The sequence below is a fragment of the Tenrec ecaudatus genome, chromosome 2, assembly GCF_050624435.1.
Source record: "Tenrec ecaudatus isolate mTenEca1 chromosome 2, mTenEca1.hap1, whole genome shotgun sequence".
In the NCBI taxonomy this organism is placed as follows: domain Eukaryota; kingdom Metazoa; phylum Chordata; class Mammalia; order Afrosoricida; family Tenrecidae; genus Tenrec; species Tenrec ecaudatus.
In genome coordinates this window covers 172,235,195-172,257,540 of record NC_134531.1, presented here as the reverse complement: position 1 = coordinate 172,257,540, position 22,346 = coordinate 172,235,195, and the positions used below count along the sequence as shown (strand labels likewise).

At 44.7% G+C, this 22,346-nt stretch overlaps 1 protein-coding gene across 1 annotated transcript in view; it reads left to right on the top strand.

Moving 5' to 3' along the window:
* Nucleotides 1–22,346, top strand: part of ATP10B (ATPase phospholipid transporting 10B (putative)) — a 144,653-nt gene that overhangs the window by 54,979 nt on the left and 67,328 nt on the right. Inside the window, exons 6-10 of the mRNA XM_075542721.1 lie at nt 1,444–1,571; nt 3,059–3,311; nt 4,400–4,638; nt 14,117–14,308; nt 16,633–17,233. Of these exons, the coding sequence (XP_075398836.1) occupies nt 1,444–1,571; nt 3,059–3,311; nt 4,400–4,638; nt 14,117–14,308; nt 16,633–17,233 (1,413 nt within the window). The remainder of the gene's footprint in view (nt 1–1,443; nt 1,572–3,058; nt 3,312–4,399; nt 4,639–14,116; nt 14,309–16,632; nt 17,234–22,346) is intronic.

The following is a 22,346-nucleotide window of genomic DNA, read 5'->3' as shown; positions in this document are numbered from 1 at the left end:
GCTTCACAGGGAAGGTCAGAGCAGCAAAGGACATTTGAGATGATCCCATTCTGTTTCTGAAAAAAGGAAGTTAATGCCAAAGAAATCATACCATGAAATACACTTCAGAAAAACTAGAATCAGCTTGAAAGATCTCCCCAAAATAATAAATACATTAAGAAAGTGATGGGGGACAGAACTCTCATCTGTCTGAGGATAACACTTACAACAGAGTGTGAATTGGTGTCTCACTAAAGTGTAGCACCTAACAACAGAGTTCAAAGTTCTTCACGGTCACTCCTGAGTGATTGGTCACATGTCTATGTCGATTTTGTAAATATGGTGTTTCTGCTTAGTCTGAGGTATCTAACCACCCAATGCTTGTCCAGGCTGCAAGACTTCTGAAGACCACCTCCTACATGCAAGCCTGGCTCACTTACCCAAGGTCTTGTCTGGCAGTGGCTCTTGCTTGTGCCATGTGTTCTGTCCTTACTCATTCACTCGGTAATATTCTCATCCTATTGTACCATGTGTATAAGTCTCCTCTCCTCTAATGTGTATAACAGCTTTGGCCCAAGTCTGTGGGTGAGAAAGGATTCATGCAGAACAACATTTTCTAAGTCTTTTATCCCTCTGGTTCATATCCTCAAGCTGGGAAAGGGAACTGGTGTTTACTGAGCATGTAAACATGCCGATCACTGTGCTAAGCATATACACACTAGGTTATTCTAGTCTCGCGATAATTCTATAGGAGAGATAGGATTGCTAGTTAACAATGGGGAATACTGAAGTAATGGATGTCTGATGCACCCATTTGGCAAACTGAGGATTCAGTCTGAATCTTGAAAAATTGTCAAGGATTCTCCTAGCATTGAGGCTCTGGCATAACCCCTCTCATACAGTATGGGATTTCTCCATCTATTTGTCTGTCTTCATAACCAAGTAAGGAACTCCTGAAGGACAAGGCTTAGGACTAACTCCTTCTTAACTATGCTAAATGCTGGCTGAAAGGATGAATTAACTGATGGGTGAATGGTTGAATAAATGGATGGAGGGATACCTGAAGCGTGGATGAATGATAGATGTGGGGATGGATGGGGGAATTTAATCAGGGGGAAAATCTGTCAAGACTTTCCTGCCATGCAATTTCTACCACACCTGAAAATAACACATGTTCCTTCCTCTTTTTCCAATCCCTACATAATAGGATTTTACTACAATATAAGTAATTCTCACACTAGATTCCTCTGATAGAGCAGGCCGATGTGAATCAAAGATTGAAGTGTAAGGGATATTAAGGGCAACTTTAGAGCTAAATGAATACACATAAAAGGAGTCGTGTTGTATAGAAAATGGATGGATTCTTCCAAAGCACACCTATTTCTGGGGCTGGGTCAAAAGCTGATGCATTTAATCAGCTTTATGATTAATTGGAGATTCTGCCCTGGCTTTTCCTCCTCTCAGGTCACAGCCTCTGGAATGAGACCTTTAAAGAACATCCTCCTTTCGATGTACCAGATGCCAATGGCAACTTCCTTCCACTTGCCGTTGGGGGTTTCTACATGTTCCTCACAATGATCATCCTACTACAGGTAGGACACCTTCCCTAATGTGGGACCTAAGAAGACCTGTGATGTACATTTCTACAACTTTTCAAAATAAGGAAAGCAAACATTGACTTCACAAGAGAACTAGCTGGACTGAGATGGGGAAAATGTTGGACGCTTTCCTGTAGGTCTTTGGAAATATTCATATTGGGGTGATGGTAGGGATAGCCTTGCCTTGAGGGAAATGCTTGTCAGGCCTTTTCGTTAAGAATAAAGTTACAACAGTGACTCGTGTACCTGTCCCAGTGCCAGGAGTAGAACAGGTAAAACAGCAATGGCCAGGGGATAAAAGACAAGAAAGTAGAACAGAGAGAACTCTCAAGTCTCAAATATGGAGAGAAATACATCATGGAGTGTGTAGGCATTTGATAGACTGAGGAGGAAGAGAACATAACCGACCCAATTTGATAGGTAAAAACACATAGACGACCTGGAGGTGAGGCAGCAAGTGATAAATAGATGGAAGAAGTTACCATTTATAAAAAGATGACTGGTTTGTTTGTTTGTTTGTTTGTTTTCATGACGATCCATATATGTTAAACTTCTTGTAGCATTTTAGAGTATTTTGTTATCCTGTTATTGATTAACCATTTTCAAACATTAACAACATTCATTCGTTAATTGGCTCTTCAGTCCACTAAGGAATCTGAGTCAGATCCTATCCCTCATCTGCATCAAAAAGGAAGTCCAAACCCATGGCCATTATCTCTTCTCTTTTCACAAAGTTTATTTCCCCCTGATATATCCTCATGTTTATGTTTGTTTACTGCCTCTCTCTTCCACTGGAATATGAGGTCCAGGAATCTTATTCCATTTGCTACTATTTCTAAGATTTAGAACAATGTCGGAGACGCCCTGCTGGGACCTGTCTAGTTGAAAGGCTCAACTGCTAACCAAAAGTTCCAAACCCAACCCCCACTCCATGGGGTAAAAATGTGGCACTGTGCTTCTATAAAGGTTCGTCGTCTTGGAAACTTGAGGGCAGTTCTACTCAGTCTTTTGAAAATCACTATGAGTCAGAATGAACCTGATGGCAATTGATGTGCTTTGGTTGGGATGGAGTGTGTGCATAGAGCCAGCACGCAGTAAATATCAGGTGGCGGGTCAGAGATCAACAACCGGGTCTAAGTGGCTGTAAAAGTGGACAGCAGAGAGAGAGATCGGAATAGTCCGGGTGGCTGGGCAGAGATGCTAATGCTCTCTCGCTCTCCACTGCCTCAGACATTAACCAGACCAATATAAGGGCCAATGTCCTGCCAGGCACTGTTTTACTCCCTGGTAGAAGAAGTCATATCTCTTTTTCAGATTTAAGGATTCTTTTTCAGATCTAAAGGTGTAAAGTCACTGACCTTTAACTGCTCAGGGAAAGTCTGCTATTTGTTCCATTCAGTGTCTGTCCTAACCACTGCTAGGTTCCTGAAGCAAAGAGCCCAGTCTGGTTTCTGACATGGTGGGGATTGATCTCCTCTCAGGTGCTGATCCCCATCTCTCTGTACGTGTCCATTGAGCTGGTGAAGCTGGGACAAGTCTTCTTCCTGCACAATGACCTTGACCTGTACGATGAAGAGACCCATGTGCCCATTCAGTGTAGAGCCCTGAATATCACTGAGGACCTGGGCCAGATCCAGTACATCTTCTCTGACAAGACGGGGACTCTGACCGAGAACAAGATGGTATTCCGGAGATGCTCCATCCTGGGCAGCGAGTTTTCTCACCAAGAAAATGGTAGGCCGGCTTCAAGGGCTTCCATCCCTCTGTCTAAAAGGAAACGTGCTGCTTTCCTCCAAAAGGGTAAAAGGGTAAAAGCTCCTGCCCTGGCTTCAACAGACGCTGTGGCATTTGGGCAAGTTGCTTACTGTCTTGAAATGCCTTTTTGTCAGCATGAAGATTTATTCTTATTACAGCTAAACTTTGGGGATTCCTACCAGCACTAGGTCATCTCCTGTACGGTACCCTTCCAGTGGGTCTGTTTCTGGTGTGACTTACAAACAGGATGGTTTTCATCCATCAGGATTGCATTGAGGAGATGGGCCAATTGTATTTCAGTCACACCGCCAAGGCTTAAGAATGTCTCGTGTTGGCTTACCTGAGATGTCAGGACAAAGTCTAGGTTAATAGTTAGATTTGACACAACAGGACATGTCTTCCATGCTAACAGAGCCCTTGGGTTTTCATGAGGCAAATCTGCACCTTAACAGATATGGCTATAAAATGGCCAAATGCCTTGGACTATCATCTTGCATAGATGGAATGGCCCTGGTTCCCTCCGTCATCCCTCAGAAGCACCCACCCACTTTCTAACCAACAGAAGAAAGTGCAGAGAGCAGCATCCACTCTTTCCAGGGGAAAGATGGAGAATGAGAAAGAAGGAGGTAGCAGGGCATCCCTGCCACTCGGCCATGGTGCTTGCCAACCATTTACTTGGCAACTTCTTTTTTTAAATAATTACAGTATTCATGATAATATCATTACAAGTACTTGGAGTGTACTAACACCTTAACACATAATACCATTAAATCTCCACAACAATATCTTCTTTGCTTAAGTATTTTTAAAAGCCTTAATAGAAAAGTGATACACACAAGTTAGTCAAAGATCAAAGCCGTGTAACTAGTAGGTAGTAGAGCCAGGGTTTGAACCTTTGGGAGTTAGTTCTACCCACTTGCTCTGGTCACAGTAGCCCAGGGGTCAGTTTTTCCGAGCAGTGCCTGTCCTTCACAGCTTCATATTCCAACTCACAAAGCTTGGACCTCCCTCCCCTTTGCGAGCCAGCCACGGTCTGGCGAGAGCAGTAACAAGATTCCTTTTCACAGCCAAACGACTGAAGACCCCAAAGGAACTGGACTCAGACAGTGAAGAGTGGGCCCAATACCAGTGCCTCGCCTTCCCAGCCAAACAAGCCCAGGGTCCAGCAACCGTGAGAAGCCAGGGAAGTGTCCAGCCTCTGAGAAGGTCCCAAAGTGCCCGCGTACCCATGCAGGGCCACTCCCAACAAAGGCCCATGGGGTGCGGTGAAAGCTCACAGCCTCCGGTGGCCTTCAGCAGCTCCATAGTAAGTCCTTGATTTTCTTTTTTGAATTGTGAGTGCTCACTTGTGTAGATAGCTGGAAGGAGGCTCAGGGGAAGGAGGAGAAATGTGTATACAATCCTCTAAAGTCTTAAGCCCCTAAGTGTTCTGTTGAGCACGTGCAATTCTTTCTCATTCAAGGTGTGACTGCTATTTATAAATCAGGAGATTGCATATAAAAATATAATTTACTTGGCTTTTCTATTTGTATTAGTCTGGGTAAACTAGAGAAACAAATCCATAGAAACATATGTGTATAAGAGAGAGTTTTATATAAAGGGTAATTGTACATTAAGAAAGTATCCCAACCCAGTCCAGTCTGAGCCCATAAGTCTAATATTAGCACATATGTCTGTTACCGATCTATAAAGTCCTCTTCAGACTCATGAAACACATGCAATGATGCCGAGTGCAGGACAATCACAGGACAGTGGGTAGAAAGTCTTTGGATCCTGTGGCAGTGTAAGCATCTCAGTGCTGGCAGGGGTCTCCATGTGGCTTCTCAAGCTAAGGACACTAACATAGTTCCATGTGTCTTGTCAGTTGAGTGTCTCTCAAGGAGTGAGCTGAGCAAATGTGTGTCTCCTGCCTCCCCAAAAGAAAAACAGCAGTTCCCAGAATTCTCAGGAGAAGGCCATGCCCACACAGAGGCCTTGTTGTCTCTCTCTGAATTGACAGGCTAGATTTCACCCCTACACTCTTAATCCTCAAATTGACCCCAGATTATGTAATTACCGCACACTTTCATGCAACTAGGGGCTGGGTTTCCCCGCGGTGGTAAAGAGGAAATGCTGTGGCTCCCCGTGTTCTGACTTAGGCTAACTTGGGGTGAGGACGAAGCTGCGTTAATGTCATACACAGACATTAATGTCCTGACATTAGTCTGGATCGTCTAGAAAAAACAACCAGTGACCCTCGTCTGTGTACAGGAAGTAACTTTATATCAAGAACTTTATATTGTGATAACTTTGCATCAGAAGGCACCCAGACCAGGTCACCTCAATCCCAGACTCAGAGCTGCAGGCCAATGACTCTGAAAGGTGAAGCAGGAAGCCGGGAGATCACCAGCTGGTTGATTCAGAGTCTTGTGGACCCAGGGTCAGCAGAAGCATGACCAGGCTCAGACAGCCCATATGGGGCTCATATGGGGCTGCCCCTGGAGGCAGACACAGAGTCCCAGTGAGGCCCCAGTGAGACGCCTAGCCTAGTTGATGTAAAATCATCCAACTACCACCATTAGCAAAGGTAGACTACAGTCAGTGTGTTAGCACATATGCTTCCCATGAACCCAGGAGAGAAAATATTTGCTTGCTCGTTTGTGTTATTTGCCCACATAAAACAACAATAGGACACGCATGTTTTCAGATCTTTCTCAGATTTATTGCTTTTCTTCCAACCCCTAACCTAAATATTTGTAACCTAAGTTTAGTGAATTCTTGTTCGGCATAAATTCTGAGTTTTGCAGTCCCTGTGTAATTTGGTTCCTTTTCGTTCTAGGTCCCCGGGGAATCCCATGCACCTAAGAACATCCCCTCTAGGCCAGAAAACCCAAAATAATCAAGGCTGTTGACCTGAAGCCTATTCTGACTCATTGCCACCCCAGGTGTTATAGAGGAGAACTCTCCTGAGGGCTGTTGTTGTTTATTCTGTTATCTTTATCATTGAGGACTGAGCCATTAGCCAACAGTGTAGCACGTCAAGTCCACTAAGATGCTCCTTAGGAGACTGGCCCGTGACCTGTTTCCCAAAGGGCACGGCTTTGAAAACCTGATAGAACCATTCTGCTCTGCACACGTGGTGGTGCCCTGAGTCAGAGTAGACTCGGAGGCAGCTAACAACAACAAAATGCTCATGCAAGCAGATCACCCAGGACAACTTAGATCCTTTTGTGGATCTAAGCTGGTCGACAGAGACGTGCTGGTCCCTGTTTAGCTAGACAGACCTTATCCACTGCCATCGGGTTGATTCTATCTCACAGCGACCCTATAGAACAGAGGCGAACTGCCGCCGTGGGTTCCCAGACTGCAAAGCTTGATGGGAGTAGAAAGCCTCACCTTTCTCCCCTGGAGCAGCGGGTGGTTGCAAATGGCCGACCCTAAGGTTAGTAGCCCAACACGTAACCAACTGCGCCACCAGGGCTCCCGACAACCTTAGGAGCCCGGCAACACGGCAGCGCTGAGCCGGCCAGTATAATTCTCATGGGACCCGTGGCTGCTGGTCATTGACTCTGAGCTGCCTCCAAAGCCTTCTTCCTGCCAGCAGTGCAAAAATCATTCTCCCTGAGTGCAGTCAGGAGCAATGAGGAAATTGGCACACAGATAAAGCCCAGCTGTTGCTTCCTGGGTGAGGATGGTGACGCTCACAGAACTTCCTACGGAAAATAGCCCCTGTGGCGATTCGTTTTAAATTACGGGGTGGTCTCTCAGAGCTGTTGAGGGAAAGTGTGGAGACTACAGAAGCAGCTCCTTGCTGACACGGTACCCCTCACCAAGTGGCACCCAGGGCACTGCCCTCCCTGCCACTGTGAACATCTTCCCGGTGATGAGCTTTTATGAGCTGCTGAGCACACAGCTTTGCAGTTGGACTGCTGGAAAGTCTGGGGCTGTTAGGACAACGGTCTCCCCAGGCAGTGGTAGGGAGGGCATTGAACTAAAGTCGGGAAATTAAAAGTCTGGCTTTAGCGCTGCTTCTGCCTTGCTGAGCAATGGTAAGCAACATGTACAGCCTCTTTCTGTCCTCCCATCACCTGTAAATACTGTCTTTACAACTCCCACCCGTTCCTTCTAAAAAGTCAAATAGCCTAACGATGATATGGACCTGCAGGAGCCCTTCCAGCCATGAGTTCAGAACAGTTGAGGTCAAATGCCCTACGTTTTCATCTCAGCTACACCCTTTATCCAGTTATTAACTCTGTGGCTTTGTCAACTTACCGAACTGGAAGCCTCGATTTTCCTGTCTTGAAAATGAGGATTATTGTTCTGCCTCGAGAGTTTATTTGAAAGAATTATTCTTAAAACCAAAAGGATAACTAATAAATATTTAAGTGTTCTTTCTAAAGGAAACCTGTCTGCCTTGGACAAATATTCACATATCAGATATGTGAAGAAGAAATGAGGGATTTGATTCTTCCTCTAAGCCAGTGGTTCTCTACCCGGGTTACACATTAACTCATTCAGGGAGGGTTTCATAATGGACAGTGTCTTAGCCCTATTCCCCTGGATTCTCGTGTATTTCATCTAAAGTAGTGAGTGGTTGCATTTGTTATTTCTGATGATTCTAGAGAGCAACAAGATTTGAGCGTCTCTCTAGAGAGATAGGGAATTGGCCCTCGTGGGTGTAATTAAGAAGCCCTGGTGGCACAGTGGCTAAAGTGCTAGGCTGCTAACCAGAAGCTCAACTCTTAACCATACCAAAGGAGAACAATGTAGAACTCTGCTTCTGTAAAGAAACCCTATGGGGCAGTTCTACTCGATCCTATAAGGTGACCATGAGTTGGAATCGACTTGATGCTGTTGGGTTTGGGTTCAAATAGGTAGTGCCACAACGGGGGAGGCATTTCCAGAAGGGCACAATGTGTGCTGGTTTAAAAAGCTCAACTAGTTGCTATCAAGAGTAAAATTGGACTCCATGGGATTTTTGATAACTGGTATTTCAGAAGTCTTTCATGGTGCTTCTGGGTGGACGTGAACCTCCAACCTTTCAGTTAGTGGTAAAGTATCTGTGGATAGAACCGCACGTTTTTTAATGGATTCCTAGAGAGCTTTTGTGGTAGTGCCATGCTGGTCTTTTGATGTCCCACCTCTGGTCCCACTCTCACTGCCCCATTCCTGAAAGGCTCATGGAACCATCTCCGAGCTGCTTCACCTTCCACCTGCCTACACCTCTTCCTCCTCCTGTCCACTAGCACCTGTCATAGCTGCACATCTCTTGGCCCCACCAGTTCAGTCTTCCCGCAGCTGGGATTCTCTTCTTGTAACCCCAGATGCCAGGTTAGGGCAGAGACTGCCACTGCATTCAAAAGAAGCCACTTACTGGTTCCTGGGCCCTTGGCTCTAAAAATAAAACACAACTTGACGACAGGAACAAAGAAAGAGAAACAAAGCTGGGTGGGTTTGGTTTGGTTTTTCACTACAACGAACAAGGAAGCATGAGTAACTGGCTCCTCGTGGCTGTGGTACATGTGTCTGTGTGTCTTTAGGGCAGGAGCAGGGTAGGATTACCCAGTAAGCATCGTCAACCAGAGCCTATTTGTTCTTATGTATTAAGCGGTGGTGAAACAGATGTAGGGAGAGCCATACAAAGCCATTCACTACAAATTAGTATGCACAAATAAACCGCGTTTACTTTGCTTATTGGGTAATTCGCCCCCGGTCAGGGGTAACATAAGAAAGCGAAGAGTGTTGAGCCAATGACAAAGGAAATGCTGTTTCTTTCCGGGTCTGCAAGCAGTCAGGCTTGGAGCAGAGTCTTTGTTTAAAAGTGCATCTTGCAAAACATTTCCAGTAACATCAGGCAAAGATTATCTTCCTAGGCAAAAAAAAAAAAAATGCCTGTAAGTGAAATGGGCTCCTCCACAGGCAGCACTGCCTCCTGAGAGGCTCTGCTGGCAGCTCTCCCTTACCTGCTCCTCCCTCCCTTCCTTCCTTTCTCTTTTTCTCGTTCCTTGTTCTCCATGCCTCTCTGTTTCCCTTCTTTCCTCCCTTTCTCTTTCTTTTGTCAGCCAAGAACACAACAAGGCAGACACGTGACATGGAGCCTGACTCCTCAGACTGAGACCCGCAGGCCAGCAGCAGCAGCAGCACCACGAGCTGGGAGTGTGTTAGAAAGACAGGTGCTCAGGACCCCCAGACCTACTGAAGCAGACTCTGCATCTTACCCAGATGCCCCGTGACTGATGTAGACATGAAAACACGGGAGATGCTGACTTTGAGTTTAAGGGTTCGCGCTTTAGCATCAGGCAGAATATCACTGACGTGACAGTTATTCTATTAGCTTTGTGGCCCTGTACAAGTTTCTTAATTTTAATAAGCCTCTTTTCCTTAGACCCCAATAGGAGAATAGTAGCTATCTCCCTATTATTATGACAATGAAATGATAGATGTGAAAGCAATTGACAAAGTGCCTGATTTTACTGTGTTGTTATAAGTTACCCTCAAGTAGTCTTCAGCCCATGACAACTCGATGTACAGCAGAAAGAGCCACTCGCCCACCCTCCTCCATCCTCCTTACAACTACGAGCAGGTTTCGGTCCATCATTGCTCCTATTAGGTCAATTCATTTCACCAAGGGCATTCCACAACTTTATGGATGGCTCTATACTTCTTCAAATATGGTGTCCTCCTCCAGCAATTGATCCGTCCTAATAATGGATTCAGCCAGATATCTCCTTAGAGACAAGGATGGTGATACTTCTCACAAACTTTGCTCATGTTGTCCGGAGAGACCAGTACCTGAAGAAGGATGGCATACTTGGCAAAGTTGAAGGTCAAAAGAGGAAAAGAGGAAGATACTCAACAAGATGGATCGACACAGTGGCAGCAACAGTGGACTCAGACATAAAAGCAATTGTGAGAGTGATGCAGTGTTTTGTTCTGTTGGACACAGGGCTTTTATAAGTCAGAACCGACTTCATGGTGCCCAAGAACAAGTAAATTAGACAAGGTTCTCCTAGAATCCGTAAGGTTTTCACTGTCTAACTTTCAGAAGTAGAGTACTAAGCTGTTGTTGTTGTTGTTGTTGTTGTTGTTAGATGCCCTTGAGTCAGTTCTGACTCATAACAGCCCAACATCCAACAGAACAAAATACCACTTGATACGGTACCATCCTCAATACAGTTGCTGTGCTTGAGCCCATTGCTGCCACAATCATATTGATCCATATCATCGGGCCCTCTGACCCTCTACTTTACCAAACATGGTACCCTTCTCCTGGGACTGGTCTCTCTTGATAACATGTCCTAAGTCCATGAGATGAAAATCTCACCATCTTCAGTTCTAAGGAGCATTCAGCTATACTTCCTCCAAGACCAGTGTACCTGTTCTTTTGAAAGCCCATAATAATTTCAATCTTCTTTGCCAATGCTATTGTTAAAATGTCATCCATTATTCTCTGGGCTTCATTCTGCACCCTCTACTCTCCCGTGCATATGAGGTGGTTAAAAATGCCATGACTTGGGCCAGGTGCACCTCAGTCCTTATGTGACATCTTTATTCGTCAACACGTTAAAGAAGTCTTCTATGGAAGGATTGCCTGGTGCATTATATCTTTTGATTTCTTGTCTGCTGCTTCCTGCATTGTCTACCCACACTAAATGAAACCCTTGACCACTTCAGTCTTTTCTCTGTTTATTCTGATGTTGCTTATTGATCTAATTGTGAGGACTTTGGTTTCCTTTTGTTCAGGTGTAATTACTACCAAAAGTAGTAGTCTTTGATCTTCATCAGTAGATGCTTTATGTTCTCTCTATTACAGTAAGCAAGGTTGTGTCATCTATACCTCTGAATATACTTGAACTTCCAGCTTTTCTATCAGCCACCAAGCACATTAACCATTTGCAAAACCCCAAGTCTCTGGAACTATATTAAAGAACAAGTGTAAGAAGATCTCATTGGATAATCACTTTGTTCTCTTGTGAGATCCTGTTTGGAATAAAGCATGCATTCTGGCATCTATCTGAAATCAGCTAAAGGAATCTCATTCACTGTCTGATAGTGAGCAAGACATTTAGCTTCCAAGAGTTATGAGGAGGTAATAGTATTGGAAAAGCAGTGGTGTTCTATGAAGTGACAAAATGAGTTAAGAGAAGTAGCTGGCATGTAAGAAACACTAAGCGAAACCCACTGCCATCAAGTTAATGCCAATTCATAGTGACCATGAAGGACAAGATAGAACTGCTCCTGTGGGTTTCTGAGACTGTCTCTTTATGGTTGTAGAGAGTCTCATCTCTCTCCCAAAGAACAGCCAGTAGTTTTGAACTGCTTGCCTTTTAGTTTGCAGCCCAACACATAACCATGATACCACCAGGGCTCCTGCTACGCACATGGGGACTAGCATTAATATTGTGAGAAGCAGACTTGAATTCCTTGAGTGGGATTGGTAAACTGATGGTGGACACTGTCATATGATGTCAACTGGTAGGCTCTAGATTGAATCTGGCTAAAAGGATTTGAAGGGGCATCTTAATACAGGAGCATTCCTGCTTCACAGTGGTCACAGAAAGGGAGATTTCTGAACTAGCTGTCAGGTGGGGCTGAGTTCCGATTGTGGCTTATCACTGAGTGGTGTCATTGATCAAGTCAGCCCTCCACTCTAGGTCTCAGTTAAGTTGGGACTGATCCAACTACTGTCAGAAAAAAATGGGGTCACATAAATGGAACTGCTTACAGAGGCAGGAACTGTTGGTATGAACTCCTTTATGAGGACTGCACTCAAAGGCAGACAGGATGGAAGGTGTCTGCTCACTTCCCAAATTGTCTTAAAGTGATCTCACCACTTCATATGAATGGTTCGCTACTACTTAGTTGGCAGCGAACGGAAATGCCGATTTGACACCGTTTTAGCAGTGCTTTCTCTCTTAAGGAGTAGATGTTTCTGGAAGGTGTCTTCTGAAGATAGTTTGAACAAGAGGTTGGTGTGTCTTTGACCATTGGAACTCTGGAGAGTGTGCTTCCTCATCAGTCCCCTTCCACATCAGCAGCCCCCTTCCCCCTTAATCTCCCCCAGGTTATTGGAACACCTGGCAACAGTAGCACAGTCAAACCACACCTGCTGCTGTCAAGTCAATTCTGACTCCTGGTAACACAATAGAGCTACTCAGTAGGGTTTTCTTGCCTCAATCATTACTGAAGCAGATTCCCAGGCTTTTTCCCCATTGCACTACTCGGTGAGTGAGAATCGCCAAGTTAGTAGTCCAGTGCAAACCATTTGTCTTACCCGGGAACCTTCAGGACATCAGAGATTCTAGATGTGTCTGTGCGCCCGCTCCCGTGCAGCAGCCCCGGGCATGAGGGAATCACTGGACTTGACAGTCGGAGAACACACACTCTTGGAGTACACCCCCCTAAGATTTTGTTCTTAATCTTGCCTTGGATTCTTATTTGAAACGATGCAACAGATTGGTCCTTGGTTATCAACCTGAATGAATCACTGAAAATTGCCTCAGTCCATCATTTTTTTTAACCACTAACTCTCTTTCTCCTGTGCTTTATTTCAATTGTGAACTCCGAACACTAGTGTAGATGTTGCTAACTGTTGACAGACAGAGTTTATGGTGTTTCTGCTATAAAAAAAAAGGAAACAAAAGAAAGCTGTAGATAGAGATCCATGAGACACAAGTTCATAGAAAACCCACTATTTGTCTTTAATGGACTTTATCTCCAGAGTGTTGAAGCATGCCCATCAGAAAACAAATTTAGAATATGGGTTCATGTGTCGTGAGTTCCAAAATGATAGGTCAAAAGTTAACTTCTACAATGATGAAAAAAAAAAATGAAGAGCCGTACTCAGATCCAGCCCACAGAAGAGTATTTTAGAAACTAGGAGAACTTACAATATCTTGGCCTCAGAGTCAATGCGGGAGATTTGGCAGACTACACCAATTTTGCTGGGCAGAACAGTTGCTGCCTTTTAGCTAGGGCAGAGCCTGCCACGTCTCCATAGTCCCCACCACTCCATATTATCCTCATCTGTACTTTGATCCAGTCCTCCACTGCCCTTACCTGCCCAACTCCTGTGAGCATTTTGATTTCAAGACCTCGTGATTGTGGCTCAAAAGAAAGAGACTTCAGTGCTGGATAAGTTCTCATGGGAAGAAAGGGTTTTCCGTGGTTACTGAAGTCTAGGTAGGCCTTCAGTATATAGCAGAGGACTCCCACCAAAAATAAAGAAACTCAAATTATAGCTGAATATGGCTGTCAGATTTGGATGTGATCATGCTAAAAAATAGATATTCCCTGAGGGTTTTTTAAAATAAAGAAACTCAAATTATAGATGAATATGGCTGTCAGATTTGGATGTGATCATGCTAAAAAATAGATATTCCCTGAGGGTTTTTTAAAACCAAGGATAGAATAAGGAGGATGGGGTTTTAGAAATACTAGACTGGTCATGATACATATGGAAGGTTAGCAAATAAAGAGGTTAGGGGCAGCAGCAGCGGGGTAGTAGTTGATACAGAAATCCAAGATTGGGGCAAACCGGTGCGAGCTTAAGTGGGAGTTCCAAGAATAGGAGACAAATGGTGGGGAGACACTACGAGGGTCCTGGTAACTGATGGACAGGTAGGTTTGAGGAGGAGGGGGAGATCAAATAAGAATCTGAAATTCCAGGCCTTCTGGAAGATGTACTAGATGCATGAGTGCCGGGAGGACTATATCATCATTTCCTCTGCTGTACAAGGAACCTTCTGGAGATGACCGTTCTTTCCAATGTTTTTAAAATTCTCACCAAAGCCTTTCTCTCCCAGGAAAAAGATGTGACTCCAGATAAAAGCTTACTGACCAAGGTGCGAGATGCTGCCCTGTGGCTGGAGACCTTGTCAAACAAGAAGCCTGCCAATCCTTCCCTCTCTACCACCTCCTCCATTGCTGACTTCTTCCTGGCCCTGACCATCTGTAACTCGGTCATGGTCTCCACAACAACTGAGCCCAGGCAGAGGGTAAGAACGGATTTGAGTAAAGGGGAGAAGAATGGAGGCAGAGAAGTAGTCTTGGGGTGGGGAGATGTAGGGGAGGAGCCCTGAACAGAGAGGCCATTTCAGTGTCACCATCTCATCAGTAGGAAATCTCAAAGAAAGAAAGAAAGAAAGAAAGAAAGAAAGAAAGAAAGAAAGAAAGAGAGAAATCTTTCATCCTTTCTGAGCATCAGTTTCCTCATTTTAAAATAAGTTGGATAAAATTAAATATGAGGTCACTTGGGTAGATTTCAAATTTATGTCAAACCTGTCAGCAATGTTAAGATTTCCTAGGTATTTGTTCTATGCCAGTCGCCAAGCCAAACACGTCACCTGCATAATCATTTCATCTTCAGAACCCAATAAGCCTGTAAGTTATGTCCTTGGATTTAACAAGTGAATAAAGTAGGGCTCAGAGAACAGACGAAACTTAACAAATGATTGCATATGGCGACCCCTCTGTACCATTCAACAATAGTCCATCATAATGTAGGCACACTGGTCGTGGCTCTCACATGCTGGCTGTGGTGAGTTGCCATTGAGTCAATCCCATGCTCCTAGAGTCTCCACTACACAACAGACAGAAATATTGCCTGACCCTTCACCATCACCATAATCTTTTGCTGTTCAAACCATTATGATCAATAAGGTTTTCATGGGCTGACTTTGACAAATAGATCACCTGATCTTTCCTCCTTGTTCTTCTTTGTCTGAACACTCTATTGAAAGCTATTCAGCATTACAGCAACACATAAGCCTCCTGTGTGAGTCTGGGTTGACTAGAGAAACAAATTCATAGACACTCATATGTATATAAGAAAGAGGTTTATATAAAAGAGTAATTGTATATTAAGAAATCATCCCAGCCCAGTCCAGATCAAGTTAATAAGTCCGATATTTATAAGTCCAATCTATAAATTTCTCTTCAGACTCATGCAACATATGCAATGAAGCAGAATGTAGGAAGATCACAGGCAAATGTGTGAACTGTCTTGTGGATCCAGTGGTAGTAAAAGCACTGGTGTGGGTCTCCACATGGCTCCTCCAGCTCCAGTACTCTGGCTCCACAGCTCCCTGTGGCTTGTCAACAGGACTGGCTCGCAGGGAGAGTATGTAGCTGGCCTCCAGTGAGCTATTTATATCTGTTTGCAACTTCCAAATGAGGCCATCAAGCTGTGACCTGACTGATAGGCTAGACTCCACCCCTTCACAAGTTGACAGGAGATTGCGTAACTGCCACACTGTGCATGAGATGTATTGTCTAGAATTCAAACCCAGCTCTCCCAAATGAAAGGCAAGAATTCTACCAATGAACTACCAATGTCCCTATCTGATTTTTTTAATTTAATTTTTATTGCTGTTAAGAATATATTCATCAGAACATAGCCCAACTCAGCAATTTCTATATATACATTTCAGTGACACCTATCAGTTTTTATGCATCACCATTTATGATGTACTGCTAAGGGAGGTAACGGCAGCACTTTGGGTTGTTTTTAGTACTGAAACTTGATTTATTCTTTGTCTACACACGCTCACCCAAGCTCCCTTGTGAGTCGTTGATAAGAATACTTGATAGTAAAACCTGTGCCTAGGAAACCAAGAAAAGAAGGCTCTCTTGGGCCCCAAATCAGAAATACCCCTTACTAAGGCCAAGCGCCCACCCATTCTGAAATTTTAAACCTCAGAAGACTTGCCAAGTTATCAGAAGTTTTGGGAGGCAGGAAGCATTGTCTGAGAAATTAACTATATTTTTCAGACAGGAAGAAGAATATTCTTGGATGATCGGATATCCAACTCCCAGTACTCAAGTTACGGGATGGGAAGGCAGTGGGTGGGAGGTGCTTGGCCTTAGCTGGCTGGAAGGTCAGTGAGCAAAGAGGCAATCTCTGGAGTTAAGCAAACCGAATTTGGGTTTCAGCTCCACTGCTCAAACATTATGTGATACTGACCAATTTTCTGAACTTCTTGGCGTATGGGTTTCCTTCTGGAAGAGTTGGAAAAGCAGACACTGCCCACAGAGATGAAGCGGAAGCCCCAGGGCTGAGGAAGCTGCCATTTGTCTTCTTTCCCTTCCTTTCTTATGATTGAAGGTGGAGACAAGGAGCGCAGACAACCTCTGAAGACCAGGGCTGGAAGGAAGCCCTTCATTTTACCATGGGTAAACTGAGACCCACGGGGGAGGAGACTCCCCAACAACCAGAGAAATCACTATTCATGACCTGAACATTTTCTCCATCTTCTACTGTGAGCGAGGTTGACACTTTTTTCAACACCAACAGTAATGTTCTGCTCTCCTTTGACTCAAGGTCACCATGCCAACCTCAGCCAAGGCTCTGGGAATGTCCCTGGAGAAGCTTCAGCAACTCTTCCAGAGGCTGAAGCTGTCAGCCCTCAGCCAGTCGTTCTCGTCCACGGCACCCTCTGACACAGACCTGGAGGAGAGTGTGGGAACCAACATGCCCACCACCGACTCAGATGAGAGAGACGACGCATCTGTGTGCAGTGGGGGCTACTCCACCGATGGCGGCTACCCGAGCAGCACAGGGGACCAGGGAGACATGCTGGCATCCGCAGAAGGCCCTCCACTGGAGGAAGCTCTGGAGACCCCGGCCCTGAGCTTGGCTAGTTCTGACCTCTGCTACGAGGCTGAGAGCCCTGACGAGGCAGCCCTGGTGCATGCTGCGCGGGCCTACAGCTTCACGCTGGTGTCCCGCACACCGGAGCAGGTGACTGTGCGCCTGCCGCAGGGCACCTGCCTCACCTTCGACCTTCTCTGCACCCTGGGCTTTGACTCTGTCAGAAAGAGGATGTCCGTCGTTGTGAGGCACCCACTGACCGGCGAGATCATAGTCTATACCAAGGGTGCTGACACGGCCATCATGGACCTGCTGGAAGACCCGGCCTGCGGTGAGTCCCACCTCACACTGAGGTGCAAGAACTGAGGGCTCTGGTCGTTTAGAAGGCAGTGGGGAATGGTCATTAGGCGCTCACATCACAATGTCACCTGGTCAGCAGGTGTGTTAGTCTGGGCAGACTAGAGAAACAAATCTATGAACACACATATGTGTATAAGAAAGAGATTTATATACAAGAGGAATTGAACATTGAAAAATCATCCCAACCCAGTCCAGTCCAAGGCCATAAGTCTGATATTAGCCCATACGTATGATACCAATCTATAAAGTCTTCTTCAGACTCTTGAAACACATGCACTGAAGCAAATGCAGTGGGTAGAAAGTCTTTGGGTCCAGTGGTGGTATAAGCATCTCAGTGCTGACAGGGGTCCCTCTGTGGCTTCTCTGGCTTCCGAGGTCTGGTTTCGTCCATGTGGCTTGTCTTCTGCAATGTCTCCCAGGAAGTGGCAGAGAGAGAAGTGTCTTCCGCCTCTAAGGAGGAAGCACCAGATTTCCCAGGAGAAGACCATGCCCACAGAAGTCTCATTGGCTATCTCCAGATTGACAGCCTAGACTCCACCCCTACACTCTGAATCCTTAAATTGACACCAGATTAGGTGACTATCACAGCAGGCCTACAAAACGCCTCCCTCAAAGCAAGTTCCATAGTCAAACGGACACACTGCATTCAGCATCGCCTCCCTCTCGGACCCCAGTACACATGACCATATGTAAGGCTCTGGGCCATCTTCAATTCACCCAGTTCACCAAAACCAAACTTAATGGAAATGACTCTGTGGTTCAGGATCTGTTAATGAGGTACTACGATGGGAATCTTCCAAGAAACTCCCTGTCCCTGAGTCAGTTCCAACTCATAATGACCCAATAGGACAAAATAGAACAGCCCTTGGGTTTCCAACACTGTAACTCTTTAAAGGAGCTAGCTGAGAGCCTCATCTTGCTCCCAAAGAGCAGCTGGTGGTTTTGATAGGCTGACCTTGTGGTTAGCAGCCCAATATGTAACCTACTATGCCATAGGGACTTCTCTTTATTCACCCCTCTAGTTTTTCAACTTTATATGATTAGATTATCTATCTCCACACATTGTGTGTGTGTGTGTGTGTGACACACATTACACTACCCTAGGCCCGGGTCAGCAAATGTTTGAGATGGAAGAGCCAGTTTTTTTCAATCATTTTATTAGGGGCTCATACAACTCTTATCACAATCCATACATCCAACCATTGTGTCAAGCACATTTGCACATCATCATTCTCAAAACATTTTCTTTCTATTTGAGCCCTTCGCATAAGCTCCTCATTTTCCCCTCCCTCCCCCACCCTTGATAATTTATAAATTACTATTATTACAAACCCTTGATAATTTATAAATTACTATTATTTTTCCATGGGAAAATACACTGTCCGATGTCTCCCCTCACCCACTTTTCTGTTGTCCATCCCCCAGGGAGGGGGTTATATGTATATCATTGTGATCAGTCCTGCTTCCTCCCCCACCTTTCCCTTACCCTCCTGGTATACTCTCATTATTGATCCTAAGGTGTTCATCTGTCCTGGATTCCCTGTGTTTCCAGTTCCTATCTGTACCAGTGTACATCCTCTGGTCTAGCCAGATTTGTAACGTAGAATTGGGATCATGATAGTGGGGGGTTCGGGGAGGAAGCATTAAAGAACTAGAGGAAAGTTGTATGTTTCATTGTTGCTATACTACACCCTGACTGGTTCGTCTCCTCCTCACATCCCTTCTGTAAGGGGATGTCCAGTTGCCTACAGATGGGCTTGGGGTCTCCACTCCATGCTCCCCCTCATTCACAATGATATGATTTTCTGTTCTTTGATGCCTGATACCTGATCCTATAGATACTTTGTGATCACACAAACTGGTGTGCTTCTTCCATGCGGGTTTTGTTGCTTCTCAGCTAGATGACTGCTTGTTTATCTTCAAACCTTTAAGACCCAGATGCTATGTCTTTGGGTAGCCTGGCACTATCAGCTTTCTTCACCACATTTGCTTATGCACTCACTTTGTGGAAGAGCCAGTTCTATCCCTCATAACAATTTTTAATTTTTTCAAGAACCATACATATAAATTTTACAGACAAGTGAAATCACCAGTATCTAACAATTAGACCATGATTAGTTTCATTTTGTTTTATGTCAAAGCTTCACATAGGTACCAGAAGAGCTGTGGTCAGTTTGAGAACACCAGTGTGCCAAACCCTGCCCTGGGTGCACCGTGGGCAGTAAAAATGGTTAAAATGTTTAAATGTAAATCAAAAGAACGGAGGATTAAGTCCTTCTGGAGGTGCCTTGGAAGAAAGATCTCCTGGAGTGCTTCCAAAACTTCAGCTATTGTAAACCCTATGGCGTCACAGTTCCATGCTGTTACACATGCGATCACCATACAAGCACATGGCAGAGTTGTGTTTATTTGAGTTTTTGTGTTGTTATGCATGGTTTTTTGTTTGGTTTGCTTTTGAAAAGACACTGTGGAGTTCTCACCCTTCCTTCCTCCCTCCATAGAAAAAGAGAGACTAACACGAACCCAGAGAAGGTAATAAATTAGGAGCGGTCACACAGCAAACTGGTGATAGATCCCAGGCCCAGATTTTCTGAACGTCAATTCAGAGCCCTTTCCATATTGCCAGAATTCTGAGCCAGGTTCAGTTCACTCTGGGAAGCCTCAGGTGTCCCTCTTATCAGCCTCTTCCCCAGCCATCCCAAAATATATTTTCATAAACTTGCGCTGAGCCAGAAAAATGTTCCAAAGTTCCTATATATCAGTGTCCAATTTTGGAGCAGTATGAATTAGTGTTCAGCCGTTTCCTAGTTGCTAACAAGGAGAAGACAGTTATGAGGCTATGATTCTCCCAGGATAGGAGATTCTGGCCAAGCTTTAGAATTGCCCAGGCAGCCGGGTGCCTCCTGCATTATCAGCTGTGGATCAGGGCCAAGCAGTACATGGTGATGGATGAGTGTTCAGAATGGGGAGGGAGCTAATTAGGCTTCTGCATCCCCAGACTCTGGCAGACCAGTGAATTCAGTACTCTGAGGCAAGGGAAGTAGGGTGCTATGCCTGGCCAGCAGCCACCCAAGCTGCCCTGGAGATGTCTCTTTATTTGTTCCTTACTGGGTTCCAAACTGGAGTTGAGATGCTTCCAATAAAAGGCATATATTCAATGTTGTTATAGGAATTAAGAACAAAGATTTGAAAAGGGAGAGAAAAATAACCCCGGGTTTGGGCTCAAACATTCCACTAGACTCTGAAGTTCTGGCTGTCTGAGCAAAAAGGTCAAGTACATGCTCATGAGCGGAACACAGGGGCTTAATCTCAAGAGCTTGCAGCTATTGGGAATAAAATACAAAAATCAGTGCTCAGTCCACCTATGGGAAGATGAAGACTGTGCTTCAGAAATCAAAGAAACTGTTGTTATTGTTGTTGTTGTTGCTGCTGCTAGACGTCCTAGAGTTGATTCCAACTCGTAGTGACTGTACGACAAAACCAAACACTGCCCGCACCGCCCTCTCAATGGCTCTTCTGTTGGAGCCTATTATTTTGGCCACTATCACTCCATCTTGTCTAGGATCTTCCTCTTTCTTGCTTCTCTTCTGCTTTGCCAAAAAGTTCTTTTCCAGGAGCTGGTCTCTCCTGGCCACATGTTCAAATTACATGAGATAGACGCTCACCAAAAGAACAGTAGCACATAAAAAGTAAGAAAATGATCTTTAAAAGAAGCTGACTATGGTATTAAATAGCCTTGACGTGTTATGACAGAGAAAATCAGAGCTTTTGCCAGACGTCCTTGTTGTACTGTGTTCCTAAGGCTGCTGTCGCAAATTACGACAATGGGGCAACTAATCCTGATGGAGATTGATTGTCTCAGCATTCTAGAGCCTGCGAGTCCACAATCAGAGCTTCCGTTGTGTTGATTCCTTCTGGGCGCTTTGAAAAGGAACTGGGTTCCTTTTCCCAACATCTGGTTGCAGTCAGCAGCCATGGGCATTCCTTCTCACCGTAACCTTGACTCAGACTTCATGCGGCTCTCTTCCTGGTGCCTGTGATACGTCTTCTCTTTTAGAAGGGCACTTGTCAGATTGGATTAGGACCCACCATGCTCCACATTACCCCGTGTTAACCTGACTGGTAACATCTATAAAGATCCAGTTTCCAAACAATGTCACATTCACAGGTCGGGAGTGAGGACTTCAATAATGTCTTGTAGGGAAACACAATTTAATCCAGAACACTTCTCTTTTTTTAACTTTTTATTATGAACTAATTTGGAACCTGTGAGGTTCCAAAGTAATTAGGTGATTAGAGCAGATCAGTTTTCCATTCAACAATTCGTAAACATTTTATGTCGTGTAATAACAATCCCTACATTGTAATATCACCTATCTCTCGTCTTCCTGTGACTCCTATTTTCATTCCTCCTTTTTTCTTAACCCTTCTGAGCTTTGTCCTCAGGTAAATACTGCCCTCTGAATCTCAAACAACTGGTAGATTGAAATTGTGCACCCCTCCCCAGTGTGGCTGTGGGGTGTGTGTGTGCCTAAAAATGGAGGCATTGAGGAGAGTTCTGTTACAAATCTGAAAGACAACTACAAGCCATGGTCTTGGGGGTCTACCAGTCTCTATCCAGCCAATAGACCTGGTCTTTTCTATCCTTTTAAATTTCATTCCACAAGTTTCTCCCACTCTATCCAAGATCACCCCTTTCAAAGCAGTTGGAAATGGCAGCAGAGCCTGAGTTAGTTTTTCTTGGTCGCAGGGTCAGAAAGCCTGATATTCTTGTGGTCTCTTAGACAAATTGGTCCAGTGGACTAATTATTCTCATGTGTCTTTGGTTTTTCTTCACTCCTCTTTCTTCTGGGCAAACAGGGACCAACAGCTGCAACTTAGATGGCCAGTCTTGAGCTCTGAGGGTCCCAAGGTCTACTGACCCAAGTAGATCATAGAACATTTTCCTTAAATAACACTTATTGTTAAGAGCTGTATTTTCAATTCTGAATTACATAGAAGGGTCAAGGAAGTACACAAAATTTGTTCACTGCTTAAAACAAACAAAAAAAAAACAGAATCTAGATCCATCCTGGTTAAGGATT